Below are 26662 nucleotides of genomic sequence, written 5' to 3' on the forward strand. Positions count from 1 at the left end.
CAAGGTGTCCTTTAACCAGTGGATCAGAGACGTCATCGTCAAAATATGCACAGGTCGGCTAAAAGCTAAGTTTCAGTTTAATGCCACAGTATACCTCCACAATTGAGTTACTACATAGTTGTCAGTCTTTGCACGTTTCCAGCAATCATCTTCAAACATGTATCATGATTTTTGAAACAAATCCCTGAATTAATAAAGAACTTCATCTGATTATATTGGTCCAATGTAATATTTCATATTAATCGAAAGACAATACAAAAATCATATATCTACCTGTGATCATAATTAAAATTGTAGTCCAGTTGATAGCAATCACAATATTTGAAAATACAATGCATTTCATCATTACCGCAAACTAAAACCAGAATAAAAAACGCATTGCATTTAAATGTATATCCTCAAATTGAAATATACAGTATTGTGTTTCGTTGCTAAATAGAGAGGGCATCTTCAAGAAGAAGCCATCCAGGCGAGCAACACCAGCACTGACACCTGATTCCAAATCCCGGATGTGCATTTGCTTGACCCGTTGCCTGTGTGCTCACAGTGGTAAGTTCGCGGTTCCATCATATCCTTGACATGACCGTAAGGGTTAACGTGGAACTGGCTCTGTCATTAAAAACAGAAAAGAGAGCACTTACACATTACGGATTACACAAAAACAATATGCAAAAAAATTCTCACATTTTGTTTCACTGATTAACGTTTTACAGAACAAATCCCAACAAGTCACACAATTGAGTCACGTTTTACATTCTGAGAATTACCATTATCATTTGGGAATGAAAAACGACACATGCAAACATTATATCTGAGCAAATAATGGTGGATTTTTATTTATTTATTTTAGCTCTGTTTAGTTTAGTTTAGCAAATTATTATGAAAATTCCGATGGCAAGGTAATGCATGAGATTTGCGCAAGTTTCCCACGAGTCTCTTGGAGTTTTAACATGAACAGAAAGCATCCCATGTTGCACTTACATCATTCGTGAATAAAGTCTGAATTTGCGACAAGTTCTTCACCACGTTCTCATACTCTACAATTTCCTCTTGGTTTGAAAGAGAGCCTCCCAGAGGGAACCTGTAAGGAATTCATAGCAATGATTAGACTCCCATGATACATATGCCTTGGAGGAGGTATCGGGGAAAGGCGGGTGGATATTTGTTAGCAATGGAAAGCGCCGCAGACTCTCACTGGTGGTTCAGGTTTGACATATTGGGCTGGCTGAAACATGCTACAATCTTGATTTTGGGGTAGAACAGCAGGAAGGCCAGGCACATCTCATCTGTGGTCGCCAAACCCATCTGCGGAAAGGCAGTATTAATAAAAAATGTGCTTGTTATCATTGTCTTTTTTTTTTTTAATTACTCCTACCTGCGTAACCCCAGTCCTATCCGAAGTACTGTAGGAGCACTCCACCACAATATCATCTCCCTGCAGCAGATGAGACATCACATATTCAAGAATTAATGACTCTATTTAACTACATAATTCTTTGCTATGCTTCGAAGTAATTTTTTTTAATGAAGAAACTTTGCCGTTTATATAACATTTTGATATAGCATTTTGCTTCTCCCCCTTAGAGATAAGGTGAGAAGCTCGGCCATCCGGGAGGAGCTGAGAGTCGAGCCGTTTCTCCTCCGCGTCGAGAGGAGCCAGATGAGGTGGCTCGAGCATCTGATTAGGACGTTTCCTGGTCGCCTTCCTGGTGAGGTGTTGCGGGCATGTGCCACCGGCAGGAGTTCCCGGGGATGACCCAGGACACGCTGGAGAGAATATGTCTCTCAGCTGGGCTGGGAACGCCTCGGGATCCCCCAGGAAGAGCTGGAAGAAGTGGCTCGGGAGAGCTAAACAGCTAAAGCTGTTGCCCCAGCGACCCGACCCCAGATAAGCGGTAGAAACTGGATAGATGGATTTTGTTCTCCAGCAGGTACAGAAATGGTAAATAGATGAAAAGAAAAAAAACCCAAAGGAAAAAAAAACAAAAACAATCCCCCCCCCCCCCCCCAAAAAAGAAGCTTCTTCAAAAGGAGCACAGTATGGACTTGGGAAAAAAAATGGGAGTCAACATCACAGCCCAGATGCAGTGGGCAGGCTTTGCAGCCATCAAGGTGCCACCACATCCCATCTGCAGCTGCGCCATAATAGCGACAGGGAGGAGTGTTGTAGGGGAAGCTAACGAATGTTTGATTGTGTTGTGTATTGTGTTTGTGTGACGGGTGTGTTGTAAACGTCACTATTCTCTGTGGGGTGTCAGCTTTTATTTTTACTTTACTTGAAGTGTCATGTGATGTAATCTCTCCAAGCAGGCAGGCTCACCGGCTTGATGGTCTTGATGCTTCCCAATCTGGTAATCTCTTGCAGGTTGAAGTCATAGTTCAGATTCATGGCGAGAAATCCTAATTGCTCTCCATTTCTATCCGCAGTGTGCAAAACTTGTCACCATCAACATCATCCAAGGCCGTCCTCAAGACCAAATCTCACTTTTCTTACCTGAAATGTCCCACTCGGATCTCTCTCCCAGCTGTATGAGTGTGCATCATCACAGCAAAAACTTGCAAGTCCGGCACAGGATTGACGATCTGGATAAGTTGAAATGTAGAATTAGAAAAGTAGAAATACCCTGCAGGACAGTCGTATGACAAAACAACATACCTGAGAAAAGAGACTGGTGTTACACACGCCATAGGTGCGGAATTTAGTCGCTCGAGGAGGAATGTCGTAGTCGATATGACGAGACGGTGACACGCCCGTGGATAGGATTCCGACATCATGCGGCCGCAGTTGGTCTGTGTAGTGCAGCTTTAGACCTGAGCTGTCAATCCTGCCTGTGATACACAGAAACCCCCCCGCGCCCCCAGATGTTACGTTGAGATTCAAAACAGAAGCTTCACCATACGTGTCATCACTTGCTGTCAAAATTGTGTACCTGATACGTTGTTTAGGTTGCTATAATGGATCTCCAGCCTGTAAAATGCAACGTTGTCCCCACCTCCGATGGGAATGCCGGTGTTTTCCGGCAACTCAAAGATCTGCGGTGGCGAATGGATCGATCAACACACAATGGTGCAAGTCAAAGGAGAAAGGCATGAGAAAATTCACATGGTGGATGCCCGACCTGGCTTCCCACAGCCCAAGCGCCAACAATGCCATAGCAGAGGTCCCCCGGGTGGCCCTGGTAGCACTCGCCGTCATAAGGGGTCGTCACGGATGACGGACAGCTGTAGAGCAGCATGTGGTGGACCAGATCACGGTTCTCAATCACCGGCTCAAACTGAAATGAAAATACGTTGCCAATGAAGAACGCGTTGTTCTTGTTGTTGCATAAACATTTTTTTCTACTTCATTTTGTCAAATTCAATCTTGATGGATGTAAAGAGTTCAAGTTCAAGTGTAAAATGTAAACATAATGGACCATGTGATGGTAAATGAACTCATGTAGTTATGATAAATTAACTCCAAAGTGTAATTACAACAGTGCTGAAATAAAATAAAACAAATAAATAAGATAAAGCTATCACTATGATGAAAATGACATTTTAAATGTATTTTGAGAAAAAAGTCTTCATGTAATACAATTATTTTCTGGAAGTAAAATATTGAATGACTGGCCAATTCATGTTAAAAGAATAAAACCAGTGATGAATTAGACTGCCCTCCACTCTTGCCCCCCCCCACCCCTGCTTAGGATCTAATCTTTTGCTTCTTCTAAATTCAGTTCTTCAATCTAAATAATTTCAGTCCAAAATTTAAAAAGTGATTTTCAATGGGGTTGAGGTCTGGGGATTGAGATGGCTTAATTCTCTATCTGGTGAACCATTTCTACAATTTTCAATATGACAGTAAATACTTCAGCAATAACAGATAAATTTATTTGAAGACTTTTAATATATCTTAGTCACAGGTGCCAATAATTACGATATGACGAAATACACTGACAAGAAGATCCAATAAAATAATGTGATATACTTTTTTTTTTAACCGTCGACTGATGCACCACAATATATTTCAACAAGTGATGATGGATTCAAAATATTAATATTAAGCAAGTGACCTGAATTATGTGATGCTTGGTGATGAAAGTTGGAAACTTCATGACCCTGCAGTGGTAATAAGTGTCCTGCGGAGGAATGGTGATCTGCAAAAAAAAAAAAAAAAAAAAAAATTAAGGAAGAAATAATAATACACACATTATATTTGTAAAAGTCAGAATGAAAGCATGACATAATTCCTACGTTATCCATTGTAGCATTGATGTAGTTTCCTTTTGCCGCAGTAGACCTGGTGACATAATTCAGTAGGTTGAGTTCTTTGGAACCGACCAGAGTTGCATGGAACCCAATCTCATCCGTCAATCCGTAAGCATAAATCAGCTTCATGGGTTGGGCCTTGCAAATTCCACACAGATACGCAAGGGCATGAACGCAAATTGCAAAACAATCGCCGTTGTAAGACAACATTGTGAGACAACATTGTGAGACAACAGCAAGTAACCGTGCATGTAAGCTTTTCTTCACCAAAACCGGGTTGGATTACGGACATTCAAAAAAGAACAAACGATGTTGCTATGGCACTCGCTCATGTCACACTGGACGAATTAACGTCATCTTATGGAAGCATTCAGTGGATTGCAATAAGAGAAGACCCAGAAACTGAGGTTAGATGAAACTTGAGCTCGACAATGGACAATTATGTCCTCAACACAATAGAATGAAATTGCAAAATACCCGAATTAAAAGCTCCACGGTGGGAAACAACAAACATGGACTGTAAATGAGAACTTGCTTTTGGCACATACTGTATGACAAGTGATGACTGCAAATTTCTATTTATGCTTTATAAAAATTCCATGCAAATTTGTCACACTCGTAATGATTAATTTAGCCTTTTTATTGAATTAAAATATACCATTTAAATACATGACGAGTAATTGTCATTAAATTTGGTGTGTCCGCACTCGTCGTGTGTAGTTATATTTAATTTAAAAGTTATCCAAAAAAAACCCTTCAAATACCGTAATTAACATCTGAATATTTGTATGAAATATTGATTTTTCTTTGTTTTGATCTGCCTTCTGCTGCCAAGTTGGCATTATAAATGAGAATCTATTCTCGATTCTCCAGCATGGATTGCTAAAGGTTGACTAGGATAAATAGATAATAGATATATAGATAAAGAAAATAAATACATAAATAAGCATCTCCCACTCCTCATGTTTATGATTTCTATGTCCAATTCAACAGGTGGAAGAGTTTGGAGTCCTACTTACGGTGATGGGGAGATCTTGGTGGTCACAAGTTTGCAAGGCCCTGGAAAAGGTCATGAGAGTTTGCCCGTCGCTCTCATTGAGGGCCAGCAGAGTGTAGCTCTGCTGGTGGTCCTCGATGGGGTAGTTGTTTTCTGTGGAATAATAATCCTACAGGGAGCAAAACTCTCGCATGAGATCACAAATCAGGCCTCGTTTTAATCCCGTGACTTACTTTAAAGTAGTTTCCGTCGGGACCGACTCCCCCCATGACGAGATCAGCCCCTATCATGTCTCCGTTGGGACTCAGGCCGAAGCCGATCCAGCCGGTGGTGTTGACGACGAATTTGAACGTGATGTTCCCCTGCTGGTCATCGAATCCCCACTTGAGGCAGACCAGGTGGTCATTGTCCAGGTAGTCCATGAAAGGCAGGCTCGGATCCGACGCTTGTGCTGCTTCGGTCCGGATCAGACACAGGAGAGGAAGGAGAGCGAGCATGATGTACCGCTGAGACCCGAGTGCTTTGGACTGAGCCCCAAAATACCCTCCTGGCCTTTTGACACACCTGCAGTGCTAGATGAACCCACGTGATACGTCCCCTCCCAAGACCGTAAACTACACCCTTGGCCAACTCCCTCACCATCATCCCAACCATCATCTATCATTTCTATAGTCTTGAAATATGAGCAGGAATTCAAAAGGGATTTGCGGGGGGAAAAAGCAGCATGTGAAGAACAACAACAACAACAAAAAACAAAAACTAGGGTTAGGGTTTCCAAGTAGGGTTTCAAACTAGGGTTAGGGCTTCAAGGTAGGGTTTAAAACTAGGTTAGGGTTTTATAGTGGGGATTCAAACTAGGTTTAGGAATTAAATATAACATTTCCAATTAGGGTTAGAGTTTCATAGGAGGGTTCGAATTTGGGTTGGGGTTTGAAACTAAGGTAAGGAGCTGAACAAAACTGTTGGGTTGGGGTAGGTGTGGGATTAGAGTTTATGTGTTGATTTTAGGTCAGGGTTTGGGTTTCACGCAAGTCGTGATTGGCAGACTCGCATCGTTTTACTCATCCTCCAGGTTAGGGTTATGGTAAGGATAAAGGTGAGGTTCTTGTCGGGTTTTAGGCAAGCATAGTGTTTGAGATTTTTGTTTTTGGTTTTGTTTTTATTTTAAGGCTATTTATATATATATAATATATATTTATATATATACTCATTTTCTAATTTGGTCGAAATTTCATTTTAAATTGCTGAACAACAGGGGCCCCAGGATTGACCCCTAGTGAACGCCACAGGTGGCAATGCTTAAAAAATTAAAAAATAAAAACTCCACACACACACGCACACACACAAAAACAAGCTACAATGGTTTGATATATAAAACAGTTCATTTAAAATGTTTGAAAAGTCAGCTTAATAGTTTGAAGTGACGGGCACCGCTAACATCGCCACCAATATCGCCGTCGTACAAACGGATGATGTGATTTCTTACACGAGCACAGTCGGTTAACATTTACACTTGCATGCAACACTTGACAAAATCATGAGTTGGCAAAGCATGACCCTCTCGGTGTGGACCTCTAACATGGGTGTGTTTCATTGTCTCAAAGTGGAATGGTTTTACTTGGTGATTTTGGGCGACATCTGGGTGAATCTGACATAGGTAACATTCAAAACGAGGCTCAACTCTGTAGCCACAAATGGATAAAAATTGATTCAGCGTGCCCGTTATCCACTTCATGGGTGAATCTGACATAGGTAACATTCAAAACGAGGCTCAACTCTGTAGCCACAAATGGATAAAAATTGATTCAGCGTGCCCGTTATCCACTTCATGAAAAAAAAAAACACACTTTGGCCAATGCTAACACTTCCCATAACAGCTTCCCTTTTGACCTGTCAATCATTTGCCTTGAGGAAGCCATAGAGTTCAGGCCTGGGGAAAAGTATTGGGACATGTGGCGGTATTGGCAAGGATGTGGGAAAAACTTATTATAAAAAATTATTCCGTCCCAATACTTTTGTCCATCTCCATAAGACACAATGCATTTTGCTTTGTAATATCCCAAAAACATGGCAGAGTACATCTTACGCAATGAAACCAGAAGACACTTGACTAACCGATACATTCCTCAAGGAGAACTTGGGTTGGATAAAGCTAATTTCCATTAGCCTGTCAGTGGAGTTTCAACTGTATGTTAGCATTAAGCTACCTGCATTTTTTGACAGTGAGACAGTGACAGGTGCCAAGCAATGCTTTAACAAGTGCGTTGGCAAATGTGTTCAAAGCGTGTGGGAGGGTAAAAGTACACACCAAAATGATCTGTTCTTTGAATTTTTGTGGATTTTCATATTTTGCAAGATGGTCTGGAACATACCCGCTCCATGATAAATAGAGGTTCACTATCTATGTCGTATTTGTTTTTCGGAATCCTGGTGGAGGTTTTCACAGATTGGCCCGGATACATACAGCTCGTCATCGTGCATACATTGCGTCTGTGTCTTTCATGCATGTTGACGGCGGATTTTCCAGTAAGGCACACGTGGGCGAGTCCTCAGGGGTGAGGAGCCGCCTGTCAGTCATCGAGGGGAAGAAAAAAAAAATTGAGCGTCAACATTCATCTTCATCTCAGGTGTGAGGGAGGAACACTGAGTGGAAACATAGAAGGTACATGATGCGTGGTGAGAGATGAATAAATAAATAAACGAATATTTCAAGCACATTCCTTATTTGTGTGTGATTCGTTGCCGAGGATCCTCTTCTCATCTGATGCAGATGTCTGGGCCTCGTGGGTAAATTACTAGTAGATGAGCACAATTCCATCTATTGCTTTCTAGATTTAGCATTTCTTGTGTTGGTGTCTTGCTTCTGATGTAAACCACAATTCAGGAGGATTTCATTCAAACGCAGATCAATTAGTTGGACTTGGGCTATGTCATCCGTCGATAATGTTTTATATCAGGCGGCCATCTTTGTGTAATGTGTGTATCAGAAGCGGCGGCCATCTTTGTGGAAGGTGTGTATCAGGAGCGGCGGCCATCTTTGTGGAAGGTGTGTACAGTGAAACTCCTCTACAATGAACCCCACATGGCGAAAAAATATTCATGCATTAACACCATTCCCACTTTCCTGCCCCCCATATAACGTAAAACCCCCCTGTTGCGTTATACAAAATCTTTTTCTCTTCTCTCGCCTCGCGATGAGATTCACTACAACAAAGTCTAATCCAACTGCGACCTCGACTGCTTCGGTCGGAAACAGCAACAGCAGCCACCACACTGGCATACACATGCGCAGTAGTTCAGGAAGTATTTGTTATTGTTAGGTTCAGACGCAGCAAGAACGTTGCATTGCTAAAATGGCTACAAAGCGGACCTTTGGACGTCAAGCAGCTAAGACAAGAAGAGCTCTGACGCTGGAAGAGAGGGTAAAAGTGATCAAAATGAAAGACGGAGCAAGCAAAATAAAAGACATTATCCAAGAAATTAATGTCAGTGAAAGTGAATGTTGATCGTAAATTTTCGCAATTTCTTTCCCTTTTTTTCTTTCTACACTGACTATTTGAAGTGTCAAATAAGTGTAGCTCATACTTATGCACTATTGGAATAAAAATAAATACGTTTGTGCGTGTGTGTGTGTGTTTACATCTGATATCAAATTTGCTACAGTGAAAACCCCCCTGTTGTGAAATTTTTTTGCTGCAAACATGATTTCGTTGTAGAAGAGTTTCACTGTATCAGATGCGGCGGCAATCTTTGTGGAATGTGTGGATCAGGCGTGGCGGCCATGTTTGCGGACTGCATTGTAGCGTGTCGACCATAAATTAAATGTGTGTTTATCGGCAAACTGTCATGTTTGTGGAGTGTCTGGAATCATGTCGGCCATTTTGGGGGGAATAATTTAATGCATGGCGCCCATATGGTGCACATACATGTCCATTTAACAATAAAGTTTATCCAATCCAATCCAAATCCAATATTTGTGGAGTGATTTCCCTCATGCTGGCCATGTTTGTGGCCATGTAGGATGCACCACCTTTTTACTTTTTGTACAATTTCCTACTTACCTCTTATGAGAAAATGTCTAAGCTGACCGTATTGGCACAGAAATGATGAAGGAAGCTTGTAAACATCACACTACCTTCTTGATATGAACTAGTGCAGAAATGTGTTTTTTCGGCCTCATTTGGGATTTTCAACAACAGCAACCTCCAGCCGGTGGGCAAAGTCTGGGCTGAGGCCGTTAAGGAAGAGGCTGCCATTTCTGGTCAGGGACCCCGGCGAGAGGGAGAGAGCCAAGTTGGCGTACGCCTCGCGGTCCTCGCCGAGGTTGGCCGACAGCGTTCGTTTGCCCGGCGTCATTTCCTGGTTCATGGAGGCATTGATGCCCAGCTCCGAGGACAGTTTGCGCTTGATGGACGCGGCGCGCTGAAAGCGGTCATAAATGTCCACGCTCAGCCGCCGTCGGGTTTCTTTGAACTCGGCCGACACGTTGGCCGTCCACTCGGCGGCGTGAGCCCGGAACTCGCCCACCTGCGGCGACAGATTGACAAATTAGTCACAACGGGCGCTCACTCGCGCGCCCTGAGGCTGACATATGCTAAGCTCAGGACCCCAAAGATGCTGCAGGGCTCCCAGCTGACCATTGAAATCAATTTAATATTAAAAATTGTCTGAATAGTCGCCAAAATGTTTATTCACTATGACATATAAGGTGATTGTATTGATAAAAATGTAATAATTGTGCTCGGCAGATAGTGTGGGCCACTGTCCAAAACTAAAAATAACAATAACTCATAAAAATAGTGTAATGCTTGGTGTGTGTGTGTGTATATACATATAAATTATAGATTAGGCCCAAAGAATGTGTGAATTTAAGGAACCTGACAAAGCATAAGTAAGTATTAATTTATTAATATTATTAAGTTAACCATTAATTAATAATATTAAGTATTTTAGAACTAGAGTAAATCTAGTTTTAGAAGAGCAGGATAGTATAACAGCAATGATGAATAAAACGCTTCGATTCATTTCCAGCCCCACACCCCGTCGAGTCCATCCATGAAGCCTCATTAAAAAGTTCGACTTGGACAAGGCTTAACCAACATGTACGGAAACCCGCATCCTTTAATGCGTTTCACGTGCTCGCTCCGTCTTGAGCGCCCTATTAATTGAGGCGCTCCGTCGGGTCTCTGCGGCCTGTTTATTTATTTACAAGGCTCTGATGCATGCTCGGTTAAAGCTTCAGCCTATTTAGGTGAGAACGTATGTCTCCCACCCACGCACCTCACACTGTTTGAGCGCGTGCTTCCACCTCCTCATTCTCACTTTGGATATCTTGGAATTCTCAGCAGAACGCCCCGGCAGGGACAGAAAACCTAATTGGGCAAACAGCAATTCCCCAACGGGGGGGAAGCGTGGAGACGCAAGCAGTTGCGAATGCAAAGAGACAGCCCGTGGATGTACAGTACGGTACCGTGCGATGCTCTCTCTATACAGTTCGTCATGTAAATAAATGATGAAGCTGCTGCGAGCGATGATGTGCCTTATTATTACTCTACAGCGGGCGTGGATTGTGTTTGAAGGCAATAATTGTATCCCGCAAAGTCACATCTGCTTCCCACGGTTTTTTATCAACTTGACCCAAATAAATATTCATTTCAAACAACCGGTACGCTAGTGACCTGAACTCTGTTCTTTTGTCAACAACAAAAGGGTGGCACATTGTCAACGATTCTTCACGAAAGGGAAGGTTTCAAGTTGCCTCTTGCCGCTCCCAGATGAGGTTCACTGTCAAAGTAAACGTCAAACAAAGGCAATTGCGCTTTCCGCATTGAAAACAACCAAACAAGCGCCGAAAGAAAGCCCCCCGTTAGCTTAAGGCTAGCATAAAATGGAAAACGTCATTGACATGCTAACGATTGGCATCGATAGTCACGGTTTTGGAGCCCTTTAAGAAACACAGGGTTGAACATGTTGACAGCCAATATCATATATTCTCTATCCTCTGTGGGAAAAAAGTTACACCAATGTGTTTTTTCCAAACTAATTTCACTTTACAGGGTCTTGAAAAGCCCTTCATATGGCTTCAACGTGACACATCCTGCCTATTATGATGAGAACAAAAATCAACACACATACCTCTTCCTTGGTTTTCTTGGAGATGACACGGAACCAGTCCCCGATCATGCTGAGCACGGCGGCAAAGTAGGCCAGACCCACCAGGATCCAGAACCACACCACCGGCTTGTAGTACTTGAGGTACTCCGGGCTCTCGGATCCTCCTGCACAAGCATAGCAGTACGCAGTTAGCGGGAAAAAAACCCCAGAATCAAACTTTTTTGTTCTTATGTAAGTTCTGATTCTTAATTCAGGAAATGAGGAGACAGAACGTACATTTAAAAAATAGATATATAAATATATATTCTCAGTAAATTAGCAGAGTTAATGAGAAGAGTAGAGTGCAGCATCGTTCCTTCAATAAAAGCCGTCTGGCACCGACAGTCATTTGACATGACGTAAGTGGCCGATTTTGAACGTATGCCAAAGTGGAGTTGGCGCAGTTAGGCAGTATAAAGCGACAGGTTAGTTTACTTTTTTTTTTTAATTTACGCTATTGACCCACACGCTAATCCATGTTCATCAGGCCCGCTCAGGAGAATTTAGTCACATGGCTTAAGTGTTACTTTGCTCCACGCCCAACAAAACTACCCACCTGCCGCTCTTTGCATTCTGGAGTGTCAAAGTGCAATGAGGCAATCTTCAGGTGACATTCAAAAGGCATTTAAAGATTTGAAAACAAATAATAGGATCTTAAAAAATAACTCTAAAATGTATCGGGAGCTCCCTCTTTTGAGTACCAGTCAAGAGGCGAGCAGCAGTATTCTGGACCAACTGGAGTTGCTTGATGGAGGATTGGCTGACTACAGTAATCCCTCTGCGATGTGACAAAGGCATGAATTACTGTTTCAAAGTGCTCTTGAGAAAGGAGAGGCTTTACTTTTGCAAGCTGCCCGAGATGAAAGAAGCTGAATTTAACAACAACACCAATTTGCCGGTTCAATTTCAAATCACTGTCCAGTTTAAGACCCAAGTTTGAGACTGTTGGCTTAAGATAAGGAGCAGGATGAGAGGTACAAGGGCCACTGGGACCAAACAACAGCCTGTCATATTATGTAAAAGAAAAATGGCTGGAATTTTGTCCGATTTTAATTTTTTTAATGTTACATGAAAAAATATTGTGATATAATTAAGGTTTTTATCATTTTGAAAACATGTCATCAATTTATGAAAAACGTGTAATTTACAAGAAATAAAACCGAATTGCGATTGAAAAAATCTTAATTGGACAAAAAAAATGTTACAGTGTTCATCATTATAGTGTGCTATTTTTTGTGTTATTTACAAGAGTAACTTTATCATCTCAGGAAAAAAGTGGATGTTTAAAAAAAAAAGATGTAATAAAAAAAATAATCAGCTTCATGAAAATTTATAACCCACATTTGTGGTTTAAGAAAAAAACTTGACATCCGATATAAAAATGTGATTAAAATAAAATCCTGCCCAATTTTTGATTGTTGATATGAAGTCAAAAAAAATATTGCAAAAAAAAAGTAGGAAACAGAGACAACCTTTTTCCCCGGCGACGAAATCTCCAAATCCGATGGTAGTGAGCGTGATGACCACGAAGTAGATGGACTCCAGCGTGCTCCAGCCCTCGATGTGCTTGAAGATGACGGCCGGCAGCGCTACGAAGATGAGGCAGCCGAACAGGATGAACAGCAAGGTGGAGATGATGCGGATCTTGGTCTGACTGACTTTCCACTTCTGTGGGCACAGACAACCAGTGGGAATGACAACGGCGAGGAGTTCACTTCACCGGAGCGGTCACATTTGAATTATCACTTTGATTTTATATTCCGACAGACTTGAATTTTTCTTTTTTTTTAATTTTGTTCCTCTGCCATTTCTCTGTGACATGCAGGCCCGCAACGAGGCGCTCTAAAGCGGCTGCACGCTAGGCGACTCATGCTAGACTCCAGAGTAAGTCAAACAAACTAACCGTTTTAGTCTTTTAGCCCCCCCCCCCCAAAAAAAAAGTGAAAAGTGAAATAATGAAAGGCGCATTAATGCTACATTTAGAAATACTTTACAGACTTGAGTCTAAAAAGGCTACACTGTAGGGGGTGGGGCTTAGAGGGAGATAAGATCTTGTTTTTAAGGGGGGTGGGCATTCAGGGCCAAAGGCCCCCTCCCCCTACCATTGAAGCCGACAAATTGTCAAATCCTCTGATTTCAGCCTCTCAACAGTAATATTTCTTTAACATGATTATCTTTTGTGTTTAAAAAAAGACCATGGCAAACACTGCTTTTACTTTGGAAAAAAAGACAATAACCAGTAACAGAAAAACCAAATCTGTCCCTCTTGTGTGATATTGCTTAAATGATGTTTTGTATGTGTGTGTGTGAGAGTGTTTTTTTTAATCGCTAAACACCAAATAAACAACAATGATTGGTTCATGACCAGTAAAATGGGGGGAAATTGTTTTGTAAAACACTTCAATGCAAACTAACATTTTTATCTTAAGAATAAACAGAAGTATAAATTTTTAAAATATTTTACGCCAACAGCCCTAATTTGCATTGTAACGTGTATATACATCAACACAGAGTGCATTCATCTCAATTGTATGTTTATTTATTATTATTTATTTGATGTGACCACTTTTGGGAAATAATTTGCTGACAGGACAACAACTCTGCGCAGCTTCTTTCCGTCCTCCGACCGCCCGAAACGTCACATGACTAAGAGCGCAAACATTTTTCCAAGGCTCTACCTAAGAACAAAATGATGCGTCTCATTGATTGAGTTCTCTCGCCGCCGTCTTGCGGCACAGATCACACACCACTCTCGCGCGGTGCGTATTCTTAGCAACCGCCCCCTGCGCCCCCAATTACGTAAGTCACAAAGCAAGCATGAGCGCGGCAGGCATAAACATATGATGAAGACGACGATAGGAGCGTCGTTTTCACGTTTTATGTGAAAAATTGAAAAAGTATTTAAAAATACAGAAGCATCGCCGAACCCCTTCAAAAAAAAAAAAAAATCAGTTGCGAATGTCGCCTGAGCAACTGTGATGTCATTTTCAGTCGACGGCAAGTGTCAAAATGGCCGCCGCCCCAGACGGATGTGATGCAAAATAAAAATGCCGCGTTTTGACTCGAGGGGTCGCATATAGCATATTATTGCAAAGACAATTTTTGACCCGACCATTAAGTAAAAAAAACTACCCCCCCCCCAAAAAAAACCTTACATTTACCCTAAGTGCAACGTAAATGTTCACACTGTGCATAATGTAAAGTGGTTTAAATGAAAATGAAATGTGGTTCGAACATTTTATTTTTAGGGAGAGGGGTATAAAAATTGAGAATGGCCTGTTGGGTATACCTGTACATTCTTAAAACGTCATGGAATAAATATTAGAATATAGGTTTTAAATGTCAGCCTACTTCATTGAATTCATCTTCATCGAGTCCTGTTTGACATTATATTGTCCTCATTCCATATTGAACCAACTTCTCCCCTTGCGACCAGATGGCCTTTTATCTATTCATGCCTGTTAATTCATATTCAATGTCAAACATGACTAAATAAACCTGCCAAAGTGTTAATATTTATAAAAAAAAAAAAAAATTAAAAAATCAATGAAGTAAAAACCCGCGTAAGATGTCATCCATGCGTGTTTTCGTTAAACTTCAGCTACACAAATAAAAGCCCAAAAGTCGCCATCCGTTGTCCTTTTCAAATCAGGGGGATCCGTCTGTATTTTATTTTGGTATCCCGGGAGTCTGTTGGCATGGCAACTAGGAAACCTGCACGCACCGCTTCCGAAAAGGCTGGAGGAGGCAAACAAGAGACTCACCACTATCATCTTTTCCACTCTGGCGATCCCCTTGCCAAAAATGGTGCCCAGCTGGTCGCCCACGCCCGCCAACAGGAAACCAAAGAGGGGGATCCCCATCAGAGCGTAGATAATGCAGAATATCCGCCCGCCTTCCGTGTGAGGGGAGGTGTTGCCGAACCCTGTCGGGGGACCACATGACGTCCTTTTTATTCAAATTGAAACGCAAGATACAGTCTCATGCCTCAGCCAGGTTATTTGCGGATGATTCGGTGTATTGTTAAACCGCACTTAATGATGCGCGAGCGCCGTTTTAATGCAGTCCCTCTGATTGTCAAAATGACTTCAGGGCGACCCGTAGTGACTTTGGGGACTGGAGTGACATTAGATGGGAGAAATGTGTCAATGGCTTTGAATGGCCGAGTGTTTCTTGTTCTGGGGGGAGGGGGGGGGGGGGGTCGGCTGCTGGCAGCAAATAAAGGAAAGAAAGGAAAACAGCAAATTGTGTCAAAAGTGTACTCGAGTACTTTGGCGGCTAAACCATTCGGCTTCTTTTCTAACAGTCAAGTGGCAAGCAATCGATTCAGCTCGAGTTACACACTTGAATGGGTGCAACTGCGCAACGGCACGAGAATCTCTTCGCGTCCTCCGATTAATTGTCTAATCATAAACACGCGGGGATCGCTGGCCAGGAGCTAGCTTGAGGCTAACGGCGGCAACATCGTCAGAGCGTACATTTGATGCCACAAACACAAGTCTCTTTGTCTCTCTCACATGTTTGTATATTTTAAACACGCTGGTATTCACATACTTACAAAAAAAATTCCTAGCGGGGGAGCCAACCCTACTTTGCGTTTTTTCACTTATTGCGGCAGGGTCTCCATTAACCGCGATAAGTGGGGGAACACTGTAGATACGATAATGAGCTTCTCAATAGTCAAGTTTGTCGCACAAGGCCAAATTCAGCATAAAATTGCGATCGTACTACAGGCACAAGCACTCGCCGATGAAGCTCACCGATAGTGGTGATGACAGTGCCGGCAAAGAAGAACGAGGAGCTGAGGTCCCAAAGGCTCGTCTGGTTGGAGGAGTTTCCCGAGGGATTCACACCTGCTCGGACGGCGGAAACCACTTGCTGGAGCCGGGAAATCAAAATAAACACGATAAATGTTGAACAATGGAAAGGTGGCGACGGCGGCGGCGGTCGTGCATGAGTCCTCGCGAGGATTGCTTGACAGATAATGAAAACATCCAAGCAAAGCTAATTAAGAGCAGTGAGAACAAAAAGAGCATCTGGCTGCAGGCTTAATAGATGCTTTGGCAACAAAACCTTACACCTTGCAGTAACACAAAATAGTTTTTCCTCAAAGTTATCAGGCAAGCAATAAAAAAAAAAATTAAATAAAAGGTCTTCCACAAGCCTAATGCGAAACGATTGTCAAAAGAAATGTGTACAGCGCCGCCTCTGGCCTGGCATGGATACTACAGCGTGTCAGCAACTTGGTGTGGACACGCATTATTGAAACCATTTCATGGGGAACTTTTTAAAAATGAATAAAAAGATCAACTACGTTTCCACGTGATCAGAGTTTAAGTGGTGTCGCTGTCATGCGGAATTCGTCTGTCTGCCGCCTCTTCTTCAGATAAAGGTTTAGACAACAGTCCGCTTACAGTGATGCGATCCATCCAGTTGTTCGGAGTCCTATCAGTCAGATACCGATCCTTTCGAGACCCAACTGGGATCTCATTCACAATCAGACGATTTCCGAGAAGGTCTGCGGCAGGGCGCTTCTTTGCTTTTTTTTCATGCGTCTTTCCCACTCGAAGCTGCCAGCAAGCGCTGCCTTTTGATGTCTCTCAAGTTGAAACGACGCCACACGGCTGGGGGTCACGCCCAAGCCCGTTGCTCAGCGTGTATGCTCACTACTGAATTCTATTTTTTTTCCCTTTGTCCGAGCAAACTTTTATGGTTGACTATACGTTTATGCCACAGGTGTCAAAGTCAAGGCCCGGGGGCCAGATCTGGCCCGCCACATCATTTTATGTGGCCCGCAAAAGCAATTCAACTTTCATGATGTTTGCTAAATTCTGAACCAAAATTTGAAATTGTCATATGCAGTATAATGTAACAATTACGATGTTTGACCAATCCATTATTCTTGACTTCTGATGTCAAAACTAGCTACACATCTAAATGTTGCTGTGTATGTCATATGTGGAGGTGGTGACAAAAAATGAATTTGACACCCCTGGTTTATGCATTGTTTGTTATATTCTCTTTTTGTAATCGCCCTGCATGTGTTAATTATGTCCCACGGTTAAACTGACTTGATATCTTAAACTACTTTATGCCTGGCTATCGATATTATCTTTCCCCAGACTTAATGACTAAAGACGAGAAGGAATTTCCAGCACTTGAAATGTCAGTAAAGGTCATTTTTGTCAATAAAACAGTACAGTCGATTGTACGTTGGCTCTATGTCTGTGTTCATAATCAATCGTGAGACTTGAATGGGGGGAAGAAAAGACCTCTGGGGAGATGTCAAAAGCGCACACACATACACCCACACTTTCTCTCTCGCTCTCTCTGAATAATGGCAAACATGCTTTTTCCCTCACCGGGAGAGAAATAAATATAAAATCAATCAGTGTTCCTTTGGTTCACGTCATTAAGAATAAATGAGATCTCTGCGGAGTGCTTGCATTAGTTTTACTAGAGGCGAGAATATGAACGGAGCTGTAGCGTATCATAGTAGAAAAACTGGACCTATTTTTGGAGGGGAAGGGTATCTTTTACGATTATTAGTTGACAGTATTTGTGGTAATTAGTCTAATAGGTTTTGTAATCATACACTAGTAATATAATACATCCATCAATCAATTTAAATGAATTGTAATATTTTTTCCCTTTGTTTAAATTTACAAATACCGGTACTGTAATAATAATAATAACAATGCAACTAGTAATATGTCATCATCATCAGCATCAAATCAATTTAACAGGTGGTGCTGTTTAATGGCAATTGTAACTTTTAGGGGACGGGTGTCAAATTTTTGTCGTGGGCCATATTTTAGTTACTGTTTCCCTTGGAGCGCCATTGTGACTGAAACCATACAAAGAAGTCAAGAATAACGGTTTACTCCACTTTTGTTTAAGTTACTGTCATGACGGGTTTGGTTGCAAGAAAATGCTTACAATATCCTTCTTACTTATTACAGATGAGAATTTTAAATTTTGGTCCAGATTTTAGCGAGCATCATGAAAGCTGACATGTTTGATTCACTTCTGCGGGCCACATAAAGTGAGGTGGTGGGCTGGATCTGGCCCCCGGGCCTTGAGTTTGAGATTGGGGTTTTAGGGCATCGCAACCAATCAGAAGGATGAAGAAAGCCATTTTCGAAAAAGATGCTGCAATGGTGCATAAACAAACGGACAGACGGCAAACCTTGCATGTTACAGTACATGCATATTGGATGGCTTATCCTTGAAATACACAAAGCACATCTCAGAGCATGCTAACACGTGACCTAAAGCGATAGTTCTACCACGACAGCCTGCTGTTAGCTAGCGAGCTAAGATGGCACCCCAAAACTGCATCTTCCCTGGTTGCCCCAGTTTCCAGAACAGCTCGGTGGACATTTTTTAATCTACTAAATGTTGTGCAGATTAATTCTTGTTATTTAGAATTAACCTAAAGTGTCTTTGTCATGTGGACCCACACCTCAGTTCGCTCGCGAGCCAGCTAGCGGCTAGCGCATTTCTAGCGGTCATTTCAACATGTTTTGATTGAAAGTTGAAAGGAACATGCCCAAAGAAAAAAATGAAACATTCCCTATCGCATACATTGAAAATCCGCAAGCAATTAATGTCCCACGGAAGAGTTTTATAATTACCTAGTGTTGCCACTAGATGGCGACAAAGTACTACTTTCTATTAGACTTGTTGATGGATTGACTCAATAAAACAAATATATTAGACAAGGCTTTGGCCTGAGCACAAAAACAGTAAATAGTTGACGTTTTCATTAAAAAAAACAGAACACTGCAATTGACATGAAAATAATTTTCACAAAAAAAGAAGCGCATCATCTTTCTTACCTTGACCAGATCCTCCAGCTCAGAGGAGTTGACGCAGCCATGCACGGCCAAGAACTCGAGCTTCTCGGCCAAGATGGCCATCTTCTGGGAGCTCTCGTGCGGCTGCTCCAATTTGCGGAACACGGTGGCGCCGATCACCAGGTAGAGCACCACCAGGAAGAAGATGGCGGACACGGTCTTCCAACGCATGACGGTGGCGCGGGCGCCGCCGCACTCGTCCTCCTCGTCGCACGGCAGCACCACCGGCTTGGCCGAGAACGACAGGCGGGGCTTGGAATTGTGGGCGGCAGACTTGGGGTCAAGGAGATCAGGTGCGGCCACTGCATATGAGGGAGTTTAGATTTTTATGCACCTCATAACATGATAAACTGTCCACGTAGTGGCCGCTGACCCCGAAATGGTTAATCCAGAGCAGTGAGTACATAAATATTCAGAGCCTTTGTCACCGAGCTGAAAATTGAGCTCATGTGCATCATGTTTCCCCTAATTATCCTTGAGAGCTTCCAACAGCTTAAGTGGTCGCTACTTGTGTTCAATTCAGTTGATTGAATGTGATTTGGAAAGGCAACACACCCGTCTATAGAAGTGAACGTGCAAGTACAAAATCAAAGGAGGCGCAAACCAGGGAAGGGGTGCAGAAAAAAAAATCGGCCGTTTTTGAAGGTTCCAATGAGAGCATCCTCTGGGGAAAGTGGAGAAATTTTCAGAAGGACAACCATCCATGGAGCACTCCACCAATCAGGCCTGCACGGTAAAGTGGCCGAAATGAAGCCTCTCCTGAACACCTGGCACCCCGCATTGGAGTTTGCTAATGGGCACCTGAAGGACTCTCGGGACATGACAAAAGGAAATTCTGTGGTCTGATGAGACAATAATCGAACACTGGTCATCACCTGACCAATAGCATCTCTACACTCAAGCACGGCGGTGTCAGCATCGGGGACCTCAGACTGAACGACTTCCCTTCATATATTCATTCTACCAACAGTATTACATAACCAAGTTAATTTTTCATGTTATGTGGACCAAAAGATGCAACACAGCTGGAGTGGACCTGGTCATAGCCAGGATAGATTCTAAGTACCACCGTGCATCAACTTATTGACATTAGATGCCACCATACCGGGGAAGCTCATCAAATATTAAAATATTTATAATAACAACATCCTCAACCGGCTATGGCGGTTGGCTGCAGTTGCATAACCACTCTGTAGCACTCCCCCTAATGTGTTTTATTTAGTAACCAGCCAATAAACACTTACTCAATGCAAGCTCTAGTGCAACCACATATACGTGACTCTAAAATACTTCCATTTATGACACAACACAATGTCATGTATGGGACTGACAATGGAGTCAAAATGGAAACAATAAATTAAATGTTATATAATTGGAGAAAAAAATGGGAAATAAAAATCCTGAAATGGAAAATGGGGCGAAAATGATAACAGTAACTATGATAACTACTTCTAATAATAATTCATAGAAATAAAAAAAAAATCTTAAAAATAATTAAACGGTCCGGAAAATTTGTGGAAGAGGATTAACACCAGTGAAGAAACTTCACTTGAACTCTTTCACACACCCTGTAACCTGATAACAAGTGACCGCTGTGCCCGCAAGGGTTCAAGTCAAAATTCTGAGAATAAAGTCAGAATTCTGCGATAAAAGTGAGAATCGTATTTTTTTTTCTTCCCTGGCCCTCATCTTCTTCCGTAAAAATTAGACGAACAAAAAAAGTTACAATAACATTTTAAAAAGTCTTTGACTGATCATGATAAACTCAATATCAGAACATAAATGCAAAACAAATGACCTTAATTTGGTCATAGAAATAGAAAGTCATCTAATTAAAAATAGAAACAGTGGTGACCAAAAAAAAAAAAGAAATGCGATAGTAATGCATAATGAGTAATTATTTCTATTATTTGTATTGACAGGAGCTTTTTTTTTCTTTTAGTTCAAACCCATAGCAAAATCAATTGCCTTGACGCATACCGAATGAATAAAGAACTCCAATTTCCTGACGGCATCATTCACTTTTGTCTGAAGCACCATAACTGAACCGATAGCATCTTGCTTGCCAATCATTTGTCGCACTTACTTCTTCGACCATCTCCTCTCTTCTTGGTTCCCTCCTCGACAGATCTTATCTTTGACAAAGTGCCTCGGTTCCCCCCCCCCCACCCCTCCCCCTATCTCCTCGTCCTCCTCCTGCTCCTCCTCTTCCTCACTGGAGTTGTTGATGATTTTTGCCAGGCGTGACGGACGTGGGCGCGCTCCACATGGCTCCTCCGGCGTGTCGTCTCCGGCCGAGAGACAAATGCGGGTAGGACATGATGTTCCACACCTGCTAGACACGCCGAAGTGCCGCGGGAGGGCGGGAAATGTCCTCCGTCAAATCCATCCAGGTGTCGGGGAAGCCCGTTGGATCTGATGCTGGAGGACTTTTTGTCGTCTGCGTTCAACGCTGGAGTACGCTGACTGTGCGTGCGTGTGTGCTTGCTTGCTTGCTTTAGAGTGAGAGAGAGAGAGAGAGAGAGAGAGAGAGAGAGAGAGACCCATCACGCCCCGTCAAAATGAGATCCATCCATTCAGCAACTATTCTGGAGAATCGCTGTGAAAAGCACGAAATGAGACGCAAGCCAGACAATCGAATGCGATCAATAGAAAACGTGAGGTAATATCCTTAAAGTTCATGATAGTAATGAGAAAGTCATCACATTTCGAACAAAAGTGATTTGAATAGCGCTTTTCGAACTCTACCGTGCAGCGAATACCTATTTGAATGTTTACGTGAGGAAAAAACCCCAAAGAATAAATATTTCGAATAAGCAGTGCTTCTGAAAATGTGGCATGTGTACCACTATGCGGGCTCCCTCTAGTGGCACAAGAATGCATCACTCAATTTATTAGTATTTTTCCTCATTTGCTAATAATAATAATAATAATACATTTTATTTATAAGCGCCTTTCAAGACACCCAAGGACACTTTACAATAACAAAAAACACAGTACATTCTCAGTTGTGTTTAGCCCTTCAGCACAATGCAATTCCATTACATTTTTTACAAACTCTTTTTATTTTTCAAGTGCTTTTCATTGATTTATTTTTGCGAGTTTAACTCGTGCAATACATAGAGTCATTCATTCATCTTCCGAGCCGCTTGATCCTCACGAGGGTCGCGGGGGGTGCTGGAGCCTATCCCAGCTGTCTTCGGGCAGTAGGCGGGGGACACCCTGAATCGGTTGCCAGCCAATCGCAGGGCACACAGAAACGAACAACCATTCGCACTCACACTCACGCCCAGGGACAATTTAGAGTGTTCAATCAGCCTGCCACGCATGTTTTTGGAATGTGGGAGGAAACCGGAGCACCCGGAGAAAACCCACGCAGGCCCGGGGAGAACATGCAAACTCCACACAGGGAGGCCGGATCTGGAATCGAACCCGGTACCTCTGCACTGTGAAGCCGACGTGCTAACCACTGGACTACCGGGCCGCCCTACATAGGGTCAGTATTTATTTATTTTATTTAAAATGTATCATCTGTATGACAAAATGCAGTGGTGCCTTACGATAACAGGAGTGTATTCTTTATCCTCTGCAAAAAAATGAAGACTCATTTTGCTGCAGTCAATTGCAGTAGCAGCAAAACTTGCGCTTGTGTGTCCATATATTGGTTTTATATTGCCCCCCTGGTGGCCATTTTGTGCGCACCAGAAAAAGCTGCAACGGCTATATCGTGACACACAAACATTTTTACGCTTTATATTTGATTTGATTATGTAATTCTATGATTATTATGGGCAAAACAAAGTGCCGAGGGAAAAATAAGAAGAAGCAATACAAAACAAACAAGCTAATGTAGTGAATTAGCCGCTAACAGCCTGTGAGACTGCAATAGAACCGATAACACAGTATAAATATGAAAAAACCCCAATAAACGCCAAGCTATTAATTGGATTTGCCTCATTATGCTCTCATTACTTTTACGGCAGAATTATCCATGAACAGACGTCGTGAACAAAGACCGCATGTTCTTTTAATTCCATGGCGTCCTTTTGTTCTCAAAATGGTGGCTGACCTGAACAAGTCATCTGTGAAGTCGGCAAATCACATGAATTTCACTATGTTGTGGATTCATAACATTCTCCGTGTAAACATTGCAAACACAACTTCTGTAAATTTCCCAAATTTAGAACGTGCACTGAGTGTACGTTAATAATAATAATACATCACATTTGTAAGCGGCTTTCACAACACTCAAGGACACTGTACAGCCAAGACCAATAGTAAAATACAGATAAAATAATAAATAAAGAAAGAAAGATTTAAGTTCTAAATTTGGGAAATTTATCCAGCAGCACTGAGCTCGACTGGGAGAGATGAAGCGAAATGAACAGCAAGGAGAAGAAGAAGAAGCAGAGAAGGTCCCCAACTAGTAATCGTTGATCCCGCGAGTATTATTAAATGTTCTGTTTATATCCGTTGCTGCGCCGTGTGTTAAAGCAGCGGTTTAATTACGAGTTATGCTAATTTCCGTTAGCCTGTTGATGGCATTTCACATTGTATGTTAGCATTCAGCTAGTGGTCTTTCTATAAACTGTCAAGATGGTTGGAGGATCCAGATAAATAAATGTGTAATATTCCCCAGTTACTTTGAAGGCAGCATCAGCTACAGGAAATTGACGAGAGTGTTATGACACATGACCTCCTAATGGTTCCTAACCGCTCGGCATTGAAGACACGATTTGGCCCCCCCTCTTTGTGGCAGGTGATGAGTCATGCTGCATTCGGGATGGCTGGGAAATAGTAAATGAGTTTCAAATGTTCCTCAAACTACAAATAAAAGAACAAACAAAAGCTAGATGAGTGTATTTACATGATGTCGAGACCGTCTATTGTCAGTGTGTCTCTTTACACAGAAGGTTGAAATTCCCAGTTTCCCTGAACACAGCGCCTCCCACCAAATGACTTCATTTCCAGGGAATTTGATTCATTGCTGACGTTCCTTAGTGCTCTGACAGCGGCGTCAGGCCTTTGCTACGTCTCAATATCGCTCTCAAATGATTTGAGTGACACAGAAAAATAAATAATAATTTTAAAAAAACAAAAAAGGAAATATGTTCACAAAGAGCATACTGTATTTCAGTTGTTATGCCGTTAAAAGGTAGTTGGTGTCAACTAATGAGGGAGGAAATTAATTTAGATTATTTTAGCATCATGACTCATGGGGGATTAACAGCGGGGGCGTGTGACAACTTCCTGAAGTGTTTCCCCGGCTCTGTTTTTTTTGGGGGGAGGCTGGGCAGTGGAATTGGGGGCATCTCATCCATAATCGAAAAGAAAAAAGGGTAGTGGCCACACATATTTGGAAAGATTTCATCATATCCTTTCATGGTACAACAACACCGTTGATATGTAAACTGCTGGCAACAAAAGTGAGTACACCCCTAAGTGAAACCGTCCAGAGGGCTAAGGAAGAGCTATAAAATATTGGTGGCAACACAAAACAGTGCTGGTGATAATTGGGACAGTTTCACCTAGGGGTGTGCTCACTTTTGTTGCTGGCATTTTACACATTAACGGCTGTGTACTCACATTTGTGTGATGTTGTAAATGGAAACGACAAGCTCATTTTCTTTCTTCTTTGGCTTCCCGCTTGGATGTCAGTGTCACCTTTATTACGACCAGTGCACTGCAGCAACGGGGGGTTAATGAGGATAAAAGTGAGGGGGGGGGGGGCATGCTTTGGTCCTGACAAGCGCTGAGTGAGAGGACAAACGCAACGGCTCACTTATAAATCCAGCCCGTGTCGTTACCTGCACGGTCGGGTCGACGATGTGCTGGTGCAGTCCCATACATGGAAATGACAGGCTACGACATGGGTGGTGAAGCAGCATGTGGCTCATCATCCAAACTGTCAAAAAAAACAAGCTCAAAATAGTTATGACTGCAAAAAAAAAAAAAAAATTAAACGCCATATGGCCAAAATAAAGTGTGGTGACACTGTTATTGACTGCCACGCTTTTATTTTGAAGGCTTAACACCTGATTTGACAGCACGTTACACACGTCGATGGCTCAATTTGTCGGACCGTTGCCAAGCAGGCTCGTTATTGCCTTGAGTGCTGATAAAAGCGTGCCTTATGGAATACGCCTTGCCGTCTATTGAAGCCTTTTTGTACACAGCGTGACCATTTGATTGAAGGCGAGAAACATGACTAGAGCAGATTCATCCCTGAAGCCGAGTTGATGTTGTACTCGAAAAGCGTTTATGACCGTCGAAGCGAAAACAACGTGATTTCCTATGCTTTTAAATATCCAGGGGCTGATTGTCTCTCAAACGGCACTGAGAGACAATCACGGGCTAATCAATACGCATCTCGGAGCTCAACGGGGCAATCTGTGCGAGTCAATTGAACCTGTTATGTTTGTGTCCTGCCCTATTCCTCCCTGCAGACAAAATTGCCAGACCGATGGAGATCTTGAGTTGAAGAAATAAAATAATCTTGAACCTCATTTACTGCTGACCTGCTCTCAATGGGTGAAGATTTGTAATAAAGAGACCATTAAAACAAAAAAGTCGAAAAGGGTCAAAACATTTCCTTTCAGCCACATACCGCTTGACTACATCTCATGATATGATTAGCGTCATGCGGCGGAATCATAAATAAGCGACATCACCGGTTCTTTGGTGATTGATCACGATGAAGGCTCGCCCTGGAGCGAATTGCATGCGGCATCTGCATTCACGGAGAGGAGGACCTTGAAGCGAAACGCCGAGGTCATGTGAGCATTCATCCTTAGGGCTGATGTCCCAATTAAAATTCACGTGACTCGCAGCTTGCCGGCGCTTGCGCCTGTCTTCATAGGATGCATCGTTACGGCGCTAATTGCAGCTTTCCTTGCAGTCACACACATATTTCCTGCGCTTGTGCATCTCCCAGAAAGAGCCGGACTGCACTTTTCAAAAGCAATTTCCTCCAATTTGACTACCGCTTATGTGTTTTGATGTGACAAGAAACGAGGGCTGAGTAATTCCCCTTTGCTCTTTCGTACTGGGGAACACGCGGGGGAGGGGGGGCGGGGGACGGCAACCATACAAAGGACTTTTATAACGTTTGGAATGGAAGCGACATGGGGCTTGAGTACTCGCTCGTGGAAATATTGTTGATGTTTTATTGTCATCACTTTAACCCTTTCAGTAACAGCGGTTAGCAAAGTGGACAACTTATCATGTTATCGGTTTACAGGGTGCATGAAAGGGTTTATGCTCCTGAATGCAAAGCGATGTTGGACTTAATACAAAAAAAAAAAGGAACACAAAACGCATGATATAAGATAATGGCAAGCAAGACTTGTAGAATATGCGCACACCAGAAGCAGCTACAATAGATGATGCACAAACTGTTTAA

At 42.4% G+C, this 26662-nt stretch overlaps 2 protein-coding genes across 2 annotated transcripts; both read right to left on the minus strand.

Moving 5' to 3' along the window:
- Positions 1 to 59: 59 nt before the first annotated feature.
- Positions 60 to 5961, minus strand: LOC127592644 (DBH-like monooxygenase protein 2 homolog). The gene is given in 14 exon segments (XM_052053573.1): positions 60 to 609; positions 982 to 1081; positions 1196 to 1305; positions 1376 to 1435; positions 2321 to 2417; positions 2495 to 2583; positions 2657 to 2829; positions 2931 to 3033; positions 3120 to 3275; positions 4056 to 4139; positions 4237 to 4389; positions 5271 to 5417; positions 5482 to 5783; positions 5786 to 5961. Coding segments are annotated over 14 exon segments (1860 nt in total). The 5' UTR covers positions 5913 to 5961; the 3' UTR covers positions 60 to 450.
- Positions 5962 to 8869: 2908 nt separating this feature from the next.
- Positions 8870 to 25160, minus strand: LOC127592698 (potassium channel subfamily K member 2-like). Its single transcript, XM_052053653.1, is given in 8 exon segments — positions 8870 to 9775; positions 11384 to 11526; positions 12874 to 13069; positions 15166 to 15326; positions 16162 to 16279; positions 19243 to 19562; positions 21347 to 21743; positions 25068 to 25160. Coding segments are annotated over 8 exon segments (1779 nt in total). The 3' UTR covers positions 8870 to 9424.
- Positions 25161 to 26662: the final 1502 nt, after the last annotated feature.

This window comes from Hippocampus zosterae, chromosome 19 (assembly GCF_025434085.1).
Source record: "Hippocampus zosterae strain Florida chromosome 19, ASM2543408v3, whole genome shotgun sequence".
Classification (NCBI taxonomy): Eukaryota; Metazoa; Chordata; class Actinopteri; order Syngnathiformes; family Syngnathidae; genus Hippocampus; species Hippocampus zosterae.